Source organism: Anastrepha ludens, chromosome 6, assembly GCF_028408465.1.
Source record: "Anastrepha ludens isolate Willacy chromosome 6, idAnaLude1.1, whole genome shotgun sequence".
Classification (NCBI taxonomy): domain Eukaryota; kingdom Metazoa; phylum Arthropoda; class Insecta; order Diptera; family Tephritidae; genus Anastrepha; species Anastrepha ludens.
In genome coordinates, this window is record NC_071502.1 from 19057772 (window position 1) to 19072806 (window position 15035).

General features: G+C 36.9%; 1 protein-coding gene across 1 annotated transcript; it reads right to left on the bottom strand.

The window, feature by feature from the left end:
- Nucleotides 1-3133: 3133 nt before the first annotated feature.
- Nucleotides 3134-3942, bottom strand: LOC128865746 (uncharacterized). The gene is made up of 2 exons (XM_054106061.1): nucleotides 3873-3942; nucleotides 3134-3627 (listed from the first exon to the last, which is right to left on the bottom strand). The coding sequence occupies exons 1-2, from the start codon at nucleotides 3940-3942 to the stop codon at nucleotides 3134-3136; spliced, it is 564 nt and encodes a 187-aa protein (XP_053962036.1).
- Between the last annotated feature and the right edge of the window lie 11093 nt (nucleotides 3943-15035).

The window sequence follows — 15035 nt, forward strand, 5'->3', positions numbered from 1 at the left end:
CCATCGAGCATCTGTGTGATCTATTGGAAAAAAGAATTCGTCAGCAAGTGATTACTAGTAAAGAGGTTTTGCGGAGAGTCATCCAGGCAGAATGGAGGAAGATAACAGCAGAGGAAACAGAGAAACTAGTAAGTTCAATGCCAAATAGGCTGAGTGAAGTCCTGAAGCAACGTGGATATCCAACTAAATATTAGATTTGATTTTTGCATATAGCATATCATTGTATTGTATTACTTGTTACAGCCATTATTCACCGTTATCTAAAAACGTATGTGAGGAATCTTGAAACTAATTTTTGTTTTTGAAACTTAAACATATAAATATATACTTTATAAAAATTATAAAATCAGGTTGTGTGTTTCATTCACTAAAAAGTTATTGGTAGTTAAGTAAGGGTGAACGCAGACTTTGTGGGGCATATATGCGTATGTGTACGCTTTTTAGATATTTTAGGTCTGTGAATATACTATGGCCAGCTAATGTAAGAGTTAGACCAGCTCGTTTTTGTTTTTCAAAAGCAAGCAATTCGAGTACAACCAATCCGACTGCAGTGAAACTACCGAATGTAGTGCTGCACTGAAGATCCAATTTTAAAACATACTGAAGCAAATGTGAATATCAAGTTTTATCCATCCATTTATCAGTAACTAATTTAGATCTTTTTACTGAGGACTTTTTTTGCTGCGCTTCACAAGAGATACCAAATTGATGCCATTTATACGAATTTCTCTAAGGCTTCCATATAGAAAGCCTGAATCGAATGTTGATTCCAAGACTTAGGCTTTCATTCTGCATTACTGAAATAGATTCTGTCTTATCAGAATAACACGCGCGGTGTTGGTGTAATTGACAACGTATCAACCAATTCGTTTATCGTTTATTGTTTCATCAGGTGTTTCCCAGGGTAGAGTTAACGATGTTTCCTCTACTTTGTTTCTCTAAGTTAAGGTACTTGACCACCTTATAAGTTTCAAAAAATTAAATTTTTTTTTTTTACATTTTTTCAATCCTTATACTTTTAAAAATCATCACCTGAAACTGTTTTTTTAAATTCGAATTCTAACAAAGTGAAATCAGTGAAAATGTGCAGGCGCATCCTGCACTCATTACTTGCTGACTCAGCTGAAAGAAAATAGCAAGTTTTAACTTTAAACGCGTTTTTCCAGAAATTACTTTTTTTCGAATGGCGGACACTTTATCTCCGAAACTGCTTAGCCGATTTTAATGATTTTGGTCTTGTTTTATTTGTTAAGATGTTTTGTATGCCAATTTACCACATTTTGCAAAAAAAAAGTTAATAAAGTATTGCTTTTTAAGCATAACATTGTGAAAAACAGGGGTGTTTTCTTAACTTTTTTTCAAACATCCGCCATTTTTTTATTATTTTTTTTTTTTGTCAGTTTGTGGTAAATTCTCACGCAAGGAACCTTCCTTTTGAAAATTTTGTTTCTCTCTTTTGTTTTAGAATTACCATTTCTAAGATTAACTGTCCGCCGCAAGACATGATTTTCTTCAGGCCTCGACTTTGGCGCCTCCTGGATATATGTTAAAAAAAGAAATTTTAATAAATCAATTTTTTTTTGTAATATATTATATAAGCTCTAAATAAAAATTAAAAAAAAAATTTATTTTAATATATTATACAGAACATGAAAAAAAAATTATTGAATATGTTGTACTTTTTAGCTTTCCAAGGTGGTCAAGTACCTTAAATGCCCGGAGGATAGATTTATTTTCAATTTCAATTTATTTATTTGGAACAAATTTAGTGTACAATGTCAATTTAATAGTTTTTTCCGACAGACGACTATTTGAGTCATTGTCAATATATATAATTGGCACGTACACCCTTTTTTGGGTAATTGGCCGAGCTCCTCCTCCGCTATTGGAAAAAACTTTTTGTTCATTTTGGTCTTTCACGGAGATTCGAGGCCATGCCTTTTGATCAATAGTATCAAAAACTGTGAGTAACTATTCAGACTTCTGAAACCCGACTGAAAATTACTCAGCAGATTATTTTATCTGCCAAAGATATGAAGATGTTAAGGGTTTTCCAATAACAGGTGGTATCTCGGTAGATGTCACTTTTGAAGCTGTCATTTTTCGACATTTGACAGGTAGAAACTACGCCATTAATAAAAATGGAACGATACACGCTTAACCACCACACTGAAATTAATAAAATTCACTATAAAAATTATGAATATTTGGCGGAGACGGTTCGTGAAACTCGAACATTTTTGGGTCATCTTGAAGCACCTTGCCTGTGTTGGATTTCAAGGCTGACATTGAAATCCAACGCAGAATCTCTCTTGCCAACAACTGCTACTTTGGACTAAGTAGGCAACTGAGCAGAAAAGTCCTCTCTCGACGAACAAAACTAACACTCTACAAGGCTCTCATCATGCCCATCCTAACGTATGGCACAGAAGCTTGGACGACGACAACATCCGATGAAGCGACGCTTGGAGTGTTTGAGAGAAAGATTCTGCGTAAGATTTTTGGACCTTTGCACGTTGGCAACGGCGAATATTGCAGGCGATGGAACGATGTGCTGTATGAGCTTTACGACCACATAGACAAAACGCAGCGAATATAGATCCAGCGGCTTTGAGGGCTGGGTCATGTCGTCCGAATGGATACAAACGCTCCGGCTTTGAAAGTGTTCGATGCGGTACCAGCTGGTGGTAGCAGAGGAAGAAGAAGGCCTCCTCTGCGTTGGAAAGATCAGGCGTCCAATTGGCGTCTGTTAGCACGAGAAAGAAATGACTGGCGCGCTTTGTTAAACTCGGCCAAAATCACGTAAGCGGTTATCGCGCCAATTAAGAAGAAGAAGAAGTTTGAGTTCAGTTGTTGCGAAATTATGAATATCTATAACTCGATATTAGTCCCGAAATTCCGGGATTGCAAAAACGAGATCCCGTAATTATCGGGATCGTGAAAATTGAAAAAATGTACATCTATAGTAAACGTAAAAGTTTGTTTTATTTAAGATCTAAATTATACAAAAATCGAAAAATTAATGATTAAAATAAAAATTAAATCTAAAAATAAATAAATAAAATAAGAAGTAAATCTAAAAATAAGTAATGAAATAACATTAGCTAGCAGCACTACGCAGTTCAGTCTCAATTTACAGCACCACACAGTTCACCGCTCCACCTGCGCTCTCCTGTGTCATAACAGAAGTATATGTGGCCGTATTATCACCGTTAGACGCTCTGTTATTATCACTATCACTGTAAGAGCCACCTGTAGTTGAAGGTACAGTGTCTGTACTTGTAGCTGCAGTATCATCATCAACAGTTTGTCTACCCAGTGCTGCATAATCGGCATCCCCGTTCGCATTCTCATCACCATAATCCACATCATTTATCTCGTTCAAGCTACGGCTGTTGAAGCAAATTTCTTGCGATTGACTTTGACTCGTTGACGACCAAAGATTAGTTGCCAAATCCACAAGCAATGAGCCGCCAATACCTTTGGCCAAACCGACTGCGAAACCGGAAACAGCGGCTATACCTTGGGTCACCACACGACCTTCCGGCACCGCGTCCTCCTGACCGGCTTCACGTAATAAACGATACACTTCAGTGGCGGAAAGCGGTACTAAGGTTACGCGTTTACCTGCAATGAGACGTCAAATTGGCGGAAAAAATATAGATCAGAAATTATTATTGAATGCAGTACGCGCATCTCTTGAAGTCTATGCAACTAATTTAGTTTTTAGGCTTTAGTAAAACTATTCATATAAAACATAAAATTAAATAAATGAAAACGTTAAGCACAACTGTGTTTCACACGAGTTTTCGGTATTTATTCAAATATTTTTTTTTTTTTATTCACTTTTCAGCAGGCCTCTTGACGCTCACCTTCTGCTGGCAAACTGGCGATGGTAACCAACAGAATCACAACCACTGCAACTACTAAACTAAGCCGCATTTTTCACTTATATTCTATTTCTTTTTTCAATTAAAATTAAATCCTTGACTGGGTTTATTTTGCTAGACGTCCGCCGACTTTTCTTGTTGCTATGAACTCGACTGCTTCGCGCGCGTTCAAATTTATCACTAAACTTTATATCTGAAATGTTTGTCTTTTTGTCTAAACTGAAACCTCCAAGGAAGCACATCTTTTATTGACAAAATTCACTATTAACATACTAATTAAAAAAAAACTTTCGCATGCATACCGAAGTCATTATTAATTTCACTGAACGATAGCGAAAGTATTTCGCCACTAAGCCACTAACACAGTAATGAAGAGATGGAAGCGTTGTTATTAAACTCTGTTATCCACTCTACATTCAGCTGATTGCTGGGCACAAAGAATAATTTGCATATGTAAATATACGATTTTAAGATGTTTTAGGTCTATGAATATACTATGGCCAGCCAGCGTAAGAGTTAGACCAGCGTGTTTTTTTCACAAGGAAGCAGTTCGAATACAATCATTACGAAAAAATGTGACAACAAACTGCAAGCTCTGGACACAAGAAACACGGTTAGGTTCGCCTACACAAAAACTGAAAGAGATCTTAAGTATCGAAAGCAATGCTCAATCAGTGCTAAATGCTGATTAGTACTGGTGGGACTCTAGTTTACTCCTCTCTCTGAAATGCAACCAGTAAGCTAAAGAGGCCGCTATTTTAAAGTCTGTTACTCAAATAGCACACAAATAAAGAAATAATAATTTGAAGAGAGCAGACACTGTGTTAAAAAAAGCTTTGGCCGGCAGTTACAGTCATCATATAAATGACATTTCACTCAAAAGCAGGTTTTAAATTTTAGCCAATAATAGACATCACACAGTGGCTGAAAAGTCCCAGGCCTAATAAAGAGAGCACGTTTTTTTTTTGCTAAAAATTTGCTTTATTCCATCAATGCAATTTCCATCAAAAACAACGCAATCATTTCAGCGCCGTTCTAACATTTCAATACCACTTTTGTAGAACGATTTATCTTTTGCCTCAAAATAGGCCTCAGTTTCAGCGATAACCAACCTCTTCATTCGAGCGACATTCCCAACCGCATATGTAGTTAAGACTGTCCGGTTCAAAGCAACAATGCATAGTTTTATTCGTTTTGTCGATATTGATGGCAAATTTCTAATTCCAAAAGTCCTCAAAGTTCTGAAAAGCTTAACTTAACCGTTTTCATAGCAGCTCTAAACACCAAATACCAGTTCTGAACCGTCAAGCGCATCAAAAGCTGCAAGAGCCAACAAAAACCACTCGCGCAAGAAGTGAGAGAGCGCAAGCGGATGTGGATCGGCCATACACTATGCAAGGGAGGCACAGAGATCAGCAAGCCATTACTAGACTGGAATCTCTAGGGTTTGCGGAATCGAGGCAGATTTAGAGACCCAAGGCGCGGTTGTATCGAATGTAAAAACTGTCACTAAAACATCAAAAGCAGGGAACAGAAAGGAGTGGAAAAATTTTGCTTTGGCCTTTAGCTCCACAACGGAGCTTGAGGAAGTATGATGATGAAGCTCTCGCTCAAATTTCGCAAATGGACTAAAAACTGAGGAAAATGGGCTTAAAAAATGTAGACATTTAAACACAGAAGTTATGGAGGTGTGAAAAATCAAAAAGGTCCCTAACAAGGGCTGCTAAAAACTTATATAAGTCAGAGACTTCTGTTCCAATTTATATAAAACGGCAGCCGCCGTAGCCGAATGGGTTGGTGGGTGACTACCATTCGGAATTCAGAGACAGAACGTAGGTTCGAATCTCGGTGAAACACCAAAATGAAGAAAAAGTTTTTTCTAATAGCGATCGCTTTATGGCAAACCTCCGAGTGTATTTCTGTAATGAGAAAACTCCTTATAAAAAATACCTGCCGCTCGGAATCGGCTTGAAACTGTAGGTCCCTCCGATTATGTGGAACAACATCAAGACGCACGCCACAAATAAGAGGGAAGGGTGTACGGGCCAGAATATAGTGTCTGTAGGCCAGACAATACTGTCTGTACTGTAGCTTAATTATCTTTATAATTATTCCCATGAAATATTTTTTAAAAGGCGCTACTTTTTAATTTTCAAAATTTCGTTAAAGATTCTCAAAATTTTCTCAGCTGAGCTATAATCGTTAAAAATATTTAAAAAAGCAATCAGGCTACACAACTTTATGTACTTTCTTGATTTATCTCAGACACCAGAGGAAAAACGCTGAAAACACATGGATCTGAGCAGACTGGCTTTTTCAACTTTGGACATGAATTTAAGTTTATTTCTGTTATAGCTAACGTTTTGAACTTCCAGGTTGCTTCCTAAAATTTAATTTTCTTCCTTTTAAAGACTATTCTCAAACAGGAAGAAAAAAGACCAGACCCGGTTGAACAACCGAAGGTTTTAAAAAAGGTGTCCAACGGAGGATTAAAAGTCTGCAGCTTAATTACCAAGCATTGATATTTCTTCATCTTTTATTCATTCTTTCTAATGGAAATGCAATTAATGGCGCCCTCTGGTGGCAATGTTGAGATCGCGGCATCCCTGTACATTTCTATAGCTGGATTTGTCGTTACCGTCCCATCGGTGTTTGTCATCAATGCAGCCTCAGTTGCTGGATCCAATGTCAAGCCCTCCAAGTTGTCATCCGCACCTACTATAGCCGTTCGTGAAACTAAACCGGGATAACTTATTGGCTCATCGTCATCGTTCTGTATACGCTTATTACCCCTCCCGACATCTTCCGTGCGCAACTTTTTACGTTTCTTCAACTTTAAAATACGTGCCACCTCACTATTGCGCACACGTTTTTTTAGCGACTCATCTTCGCGCCGATTGCTCGCCGCTACATAGGCTCCAAAGACCGCTTCAGCCTCGGCGAGATTGCGTGCGCTACGCGTCTCAAAGCAGACTTGCTGCTTAGATGTATGCACCTCGTTGCCACCACCGATGATAGGATGCCTAAAGTTATCCACGAATGTCAGGCCTTGTCTCACAAAGCGACCCTCGGGTATAGCATCACTACGGCCGGTGCTGGCGAGCAGCTGATACACTTCAGAGGCACTAAGCGGACGCAAAATAAGTTGTTTGGCTATGTAGGCGTAGTGTTGTTGGGATTTATAGAAGTCATTAAAGTAAAACTTGTATTTATTATTTTAAAATTACCTTGCGCTAGCAGCGATAAAGCAACAAATAGGGAAAGTAGTAGTAAAATTCGGGGCATCGCTACTGCTTTGATTTCGCGGACGGCGCAGGCGCTTCGCTGCTAAAAAATAATGGCGCCTTAAATTTAGTTCGATTTATTTCAATTGACCGAACGTTTCGCTGATTTTTAGTTAAGAAATGTTTTCGCTTTGATGCAAGATTCTCTTTTTATAGTCAACCAGCGGTGCATAAAAATAATAGAAAAAACCAATCGAATATCATTCAGTAAGATTTGTAAGAGAAATCAGTCGCATAAAGCAAATTTTTTAAGTAAAAATTAGATACGAAATTAGTGAAAGGTTGTTAGGTGATTCATTTGAAAAATCTTTAAACATTTTTGAATGTTCGAGGTGAGTAACAAAATGCATAAAATACCTCGGGCAAGATGGCATAAATTTGCGCTGAGAAGAAGCAAACTGCATTTTGAAGCTCCCCAAATATAACTACATCAAACGCCGTAGCCGAATGGGTTAATGCGTGAAGATGTAAGTTCGAATCTCCGTGAAAATGAATCTAAATGAAAAACTTTTCTAATTGCGGTCGCCGCCCAGCAGGCAATGACAAACGCCCCCCGGCAGGCAATGACAAACCTCCGAGTGTATTTCTGCCATGAAAAAACCTTCGGCTTAAAACTGTAGCTCCCTCCGGTTGTGTAACTACATCAAGACGCACACCACAAAGAGGAGGAGAAGCTCGGCCAAACATCTAACAAAAGTTTAGCCGCCAAATATTTATTTATTTTTTTTTAGTATATTTATAGCCAGCGGAGGTGCGCAACTAAGTTCCGCCAACTAAGATGCCGCCAGCAGTGTGTGCTAGTCGATTCTAACATAACCTAAACTTCTGATGTCGTGAAAATGTCTCATTTTATGCAGAATAAACGTGATTTCCGGGAAGAGTTGATTTTCCTCTTTTATTCGAAAAAAAACGGCGGCTGAAGCGCATCGAGAGCTACAAAAAGTTTATGGAGGTGTTAGGTTAGGTTAGGTTTGGCAGCCGCTTCGCACATAGAGACAACGATGCCACTTAGACCACGAAATGAGTCCGTTGTGAGCCACAGGGGCGGGACATTTCCCCTTTCATATTGAACCATCCTGAGCTTTTGACAAAGCGTGAAAGGTTGCTGCTACCTAAAGTGTACAGAGTATCTATATTCGTTAGGAAGTAGGATTTTAAAAATCGGTTGGTGCTTCTGGCTAGAGCAGGGCATGTGCCAAAAAGCACATTTCTGCAGCTACGACAGAAATCAAGCGTATAAGAGCCTTATCCCCTTGTATGATTTCCTATGAGACAATGTCCTGTTAGGGCCCCTACAAGGGTCTTGATTTGAAGTATACTCAGTCTTATAATACTCTTGGACAGATGTAAATTTAGCCTTGGCCATGTTTGCCTAGCAATTTCACAGGTGTTAGCGCTAATCCATCTTTTATTTTTAGAACTGATTAGTGCGTCCTTAATGAGAAGTTTACCAGTTGCGAGAGGTGTTGGTGGAGATGTTGCTTTAAGTGCAACAACGTGCCGAGATTGCTTTTGTCGCTTCAAAGACGGTGATTTTAATATTGATGACCGTCCGCATGAAGGAAGGCCAAAAACCGTCGAAGACGCTGAATTGGAGGCATTGCTCAATGAGGATGCGTGTCAAACGCAAGAAGAGCTTGATTCAGTATTAGGAGTTACCCACCAATCCATTTATTTCCAAGCGATTGCATGCTTTTGGGAATGATTCAGAAACAGGGGACTTGGATTCCTTATGAGTTACAACCAAGGGATGTTGAGCGTCGTTTTTTCGCCGCTGAACAACTACTCCAGCTGCAAAAAGGAAGGGTTTTCTTCATCGTATCGTGACGGGTGATGAAAAATGGATTACTAGAGCAATTCAAAGAAAAGAAAGTAATGGGGACTGCCCGATCACGATCCTACGTCATCACCTCGGCCGAATATCCGCGCTACGAAGGTTATGCTTTGTATTTGGTGGGACCAAGTTGGTGTTATTTATTATGAACTGTTAAAACCAAGCGAAACAATCACTGGGGATCGGTATCGACTTCAATTGATGCGATTCAGGCGATCACTGCGCAAGAAGCGGCCGCAATACGCGGTGAGGCATGAAAAAGTGATTTCACAGCATGACAACGCCCGGCCTCACGTTGCCAAACCCGTTAAAACCTACCTGGAAACACTGAAATAGGAAATCCTACCCCACCCGCCATATTTTCCAGATATTTCACCGTCCGATTATCACCTGTTCCGATCGATGGCACATGGTCTAGCTGACCAGCAGTTCCATTCATATGAAGACATCAAAAAATCGGTGGATAGGCTCAAAAGCTGAACAGTTTTACCGCGACGGTATATGAGATCTACTAGAAAGATGGGAAAAAGTAGTAGCCAGCGTTGGGCAATACCTTCAATGATTGATTTGTAACCACTTTTTCAGAATAAAGTTGTATTTTCATCAAAAAACAGCAACAACTTAGTTGCGCAACAATACAAATTTAAATCCAATTTATATGCGACATTCAACTAAGGAAATTTCTCCACTCCATACAGAATTACGATGACTTTCACTTTCAAAACTCATTTCAATTTCAAAACGCTAAAAACAAAGATAATAGCAAATGCCTCAAAAAAACGTGCAAAACTTTCTTCATTGGTAACATATATACTTACATATATAAACACAAATATATATATATGTACGAAAATTTCAAAACTAAAACCAAGGATTAGCTGTAAATTTGTAGTTTCTTCATTTCACTCACAAACGAGTTTTGTTTCTATTTGGTTTCGTTTGCTAAAATCACTAATAAGCACCCAAGTTGACGCATACTCGTATATAAATACACACATACATACATACAAACACAGAAGCATCAGAGAATTATAAAACTAAGCGCTTTAAAAACATGCTTTTGCATAGTTCACCGCTAGCCGATGTACATACAAATCATTCAGGTTCATAAGTCACCGACACATTTGAGGTCATTAATATTAATTTTGTGGTAGCGAAACTCCCTCGAATGAAGAAAATCAGCAGATTGCGCTTAGCAATATAATCAAAGCACAAGTCACCGTCAAGCGTCGCAGCGTGTGCTGCTGGGAAGCTGCTTATAAGCGATTTCATTCAATATTTCGGCGCTCGAAGTTGTAAACTGTGATGTGAAGACGAGCGCCAAACAGGTTTTGCTTGGTTTTTTTAGTTAGCGGGATATCAAAATTTACATTTTAATAGAAACTAGCTACTATTTTTTAAACACTGAAGGGGTTTTATAAACCGTTTGTTTTTTTGGTCGCCGCCGAAATAGACGTTTACTACTTATTGGTTTGGTTCAAAGAGTAGCAAACTAGCAAATATAAGTTGACTGGGGCTACAAAGTATTGACGTTGATTTATTTGTTGTTTGACCTACTTTTCGGCATTGATAAGTAGAACTTCGCAAGCTCTGCGCTTATTTGTTGACAATGCTGGAGTTTGTGACAATGTTGCCAGAAATATTTTATAAATGAAGGCATGAAAAATCTCAAGAAATTTATGAGTTTGTCATAACTGAGTGGTGCCAGATGAAGTTAAACTAGTTTACAGACTAAAACAAAAAAAATCCAAGAACCAGACCACACAACTGTTTCTTTTAAAAATGATTTTGTTTTGTTTGTAGTCTATTTTATGGTTTAAGTGAGTTGGCTACTCTAAGATACTTGCCACAAAAACTTAAAACCTATGGTGGTTATGTAACCGACTCGCTGCACGTATTTAAATATTTCTTGAAAGATTATGGCGATCTTCCTTAAGGGGACAGATACCTGCAAAACTTCGAAAAAAAATTTGTTTTTTCATAAAATGTTAATATAATTCTTTAAGAATAATCGTAGTCAAAAAATTTTAGAATGTAAATTTAAGTATTTCTTATAAAGGGTGGTTAAGTTTCAAGGGCCGGTGTTGATTTTGAATAAAATACAATTTTTTTAAGAAATTATTGTCATTTCTCCTTATTATGATAATATAGATATGGCTCAATTACGTATGGAATAAAATATTGGCCAAATGGCATCCGCAGCCTCGGCGGCACACCTCCATCCGATGGTCCAAATTTTCGATGACGCTGAGGCATAATTGAGGTTCTATGCCGTTAATGTGCCGAATTATCTCATCCTTTAGCTCTGGAATTGTTGCTGGCTTATCGATGTATACCATTTCTTTCAAATAATCCCAAAGAAAGAAGTCCAACGGTGTCGTTGACGTTTAGGTGTGATTCACATTCAACATCGGCCACCATTTATGAAATTTAACCATAATTTATATATATACAATATATTACAATTTTTAAATAGAAACATCAAAAGCATTATCTTCTTTCACTTATTTTATTAAACAAATTTCGAAAAAAAATGTTTGTTGTAATATTTGAAAACTTCTGCACAGATTTTCTTCTTATTTTATAATACGTAATAGTTTAGAAAATGTTCTGACCCCTATAAGATCTATTAAAATATCTGTAAAATAGAATTTTGTAAGGTGAAATTACTTAGGTTCTATTTATTACGTTTCGAATTTTTTTTTTTTTTTTTCTAATAAATTATGCTTTTATTATAAAATCCTTTGAAAAGCAATTTTATTTATTTTATTAAAAAAATTTCGATAATATTTTTTTCTAATTTTGAACAGTCAACCCACAGATTTTATTTTTTAATACCCAATAGCTTAAAAAATGTTCTGTAGCTTCTGTAAGTTTAAGGGTTTACATACGTCCAGAATTTTCAAAATTTCGATTTTTTTACAGATTATTATTCTTTATAGTTTTAGGTATATTTCTGTGGAAGTCGATTGTAAAACTTCGCCATAGATACAAAATTTTGGTGGAAAATGTAACTGGCCGACGAGAGTTTGATGCGCACAGGTAGCTTTCCTTCGTTTGAGGCAGCTGGTCGTTACTTTCGGAGCCTTTCACCCTTTCGGTTCTTCTCTTACTCTAAAGTATGTATAGGAGCATTTATAAAACATTATGAGAGTGTGTGTAGGGTCGATATGCTAAGGTTTATGAAACTAAAAGTTAGTTGTTTTTGATCATTCGAACACGCACGAATCAAGGCTATGAAAGCCAGAAAAGAGGAGAGAACACCTCGTCTACTGGAAAGAAATAAACGACAATAATTGCTTAGTGATCAGGAAGGCATACAATATGCAGCTGTAATGGGGACTAGACGTAAGCTAACAAAATAAATTAAAAAAAATAGTTTAAGTTTTTGCTTTAAATGCGCGCGACCTCGAGCAAAATGAACTTCAAAGTTTAAGCTCGTTTTTCTCGAAACTACTTTTTCCGGCACGGTCTGGATGATAACTCATACAGTTTATAACATTTTTTTATGCAGTTTTTAAATATTCGAAAGTGTTTTCTCTATAGTGTGTCGAGCCGGATTTTTGATATTTTTATAAAAAAAATGTATAAACATATTGTAATTAAAGTGTGACATTTATGACGTGAAATTCACACTTTTTTTTTTAAATGCCGTGAACTGCAAAATTTTTCGAAATTCAAAAATCCAGCTCGACAGACTATAGCCAAAACTTTATTTTACAAGATTTCTTTTACTTTTTACAGATCCATCAACATTTTCAGGATAAAGGATGCTGACTTTGGGGCAACTTTTTTTTCATTGCACTTTGGGTAACGTGATTTTTATATACTATTTTTTGTAAAAGAAAAATTAAAATAAACTTTTTTATAAAGTTTAAGTACTAATAAACAACGTATAACATTTTTTTAGATTTATTTATATTTTTATCCATTCCAAAAACAGTTTTTCTTTTAGCGAACTTTGGCGCTGACAGACGTATGTAACCCCTTAAAAGGACAGATACCTGTAAACGGCCATATTTTCCCTGATTTTCATTAAAATTATTTAAAATGAAGAAGTCAATATATTTTTTTCAAAATCGGCATACACTTTATTTATACATTAAAATAATTATAAACAAATTTTTTATTAAATAATAAACATGGTTTTTTTTATTTTAATCATATAAAATGGCGGATGTACACTCAATTCTTCCAGGAAGGTCGCAGCGGTGCTTCTCAATCGGCGGGCATTGTAGCATCGGCGTCAGTGACCTGAATACAAAAAACCAAAAACTTTTTTATTTATTAATGTAAGAATTTCTATACGAATTAAAAACAAATTAAAAAAAATTGCTTAAAAAAATGAATTTTGGGGCGAATTTTCCTACTATTTTTGCTTCGAAAAAATTATTTTTTCAAAAAGTTTTCGTAAACTTCACATAGATAGTAATATCATAAAAAAGAAGTTTGCAAAATTTCAAGGAGATCGGTCAATAACTTTTCGAGTTATGGTGTACGCCAATTCTAGTTTAGTTAGTTCGAGAGTCTGTTTTGAGAGAAACGCGTCTAAAGTTTGAATGCAACGTAACTATACATCTCCCAGCTCTCGAACGCAAAGAATAGAGTCGTCACGGTTGACGATATATAATAAGGGGTGGTTAAATTTCAAGAGCCCATGTTGAATGTGAACCACATTTAAACATCAAGCTTTTTTCTGCATTTCATTTAACATTTTTTAATCTCAGACTAATTCAATATAGACCACGGAAATATACACAATCGAGCAACGCATTAAAGTTATTCAGGCTTATTATGAAATCGGGCGTTCAAATCAAAATGAATATCGCGCACTTCGTAAAGAAAATCATCTTCAGTGATGAGGCACATTTTCTGTGAGGCACCACACCGCATTTGGGCGAATGATAATCCAAGAGTGATTGCCGAAAACCAATGCACCCACAAAGAGTGAATTCTTGGTGCGGTTTATGGGCCGGCGGCATCATTGGACCGTATTTTTTCCAAAATGAGGCCGGTCAGGCAGTTACGGTGAATAGTGTTCGCTATCGTGAAATGATAACGAACTTTTTATGGCCCGAATTGTAAGATATGGATGTGAACGATATGTGGTTTCAATAGGACGGTGCCACTTGTCATACAGCTAACGAAACAATGGCTCTTTTGCGCGAAAAATTTGATGGCCGAATAATCTCACGTTGCGGCGATGTCAAGTGGCCGCCAAGATCATGTGATTTGACACCGTTGGACTTCTTTCTTTGGGGTTATTTGAAAGAAAAGGTGTACGTCGATAAGCCAGCAGCAATTCCAGAGCTAAAGGATGAGATATTTCGGCACATTAACGGCATAGAACCTCAATTATACCTCAGCGTCATCGAAAATTTAGACCATCGGATGGAGGTGTGCCGGAGAAGCCACGGCGGCCATTTGGCCGATATTTTGTTCTATACGTAATTGAGCCACACAAATATTATCATAATAAAGAGAAATTATAATAATTTTAAAAAAAAATTGTAGTTGATTCAAAATCAACACCGGCCCTTGAAACCTAACCACCCTTAATTTATATATATTATATATGTTTATTTCTGGGTATAATTTAATTGGTCTTATAATTATTTCGTGTGGTGTATAAATTAATATTTCAGCTCTTTTGTTTCTTTAGCTTAGTTTCGTATTCCAAGCCCCTAGACAGTTTTAAGTTTCATTTTCCATTTCCCATTTTCCAACCAACACGAAAACAAAAAATAAACCTTCAGCTTACAATGCTGCAAAAAGTGCAACACACAACAAAACAAAAATCTAAAAAAATTTAAGTAAAAATATTTCCTGTAATTTCGATTTCACTTCGCACTTTGTTGGTCAACTGAAGATGCTCACTTATAAAAGTTTAAATTTCTCCCTGCTGGCAGTATGAAAAAGTTCAGAGAGCAACGGATTTCGAGTTAAGAAAACTAACACATACACAAGCAGAATAGAAATAGAAGCATAATAGCCAAACGGGACAATGCAAAAGTGCACGCACATATA

Excerpts from the sequence above, each read along its gene's own strand:
- LOC128865746 (XM_054106061.1), bottom strand. The coding sequence starts at position 3,942 with ATGCGGCTTAGTTTAGTAGTTGCAGTGGTTGTGATTCTGTTGGTTACC. Across the intron at positions 3,628-3,872 it reads CGCCAGTTTGCCAGCAGAAG|GTAAACGCGTAACCTTAGTA; the intron begins GTGAGCGTCAAG and ends GTCTCATTGCAG.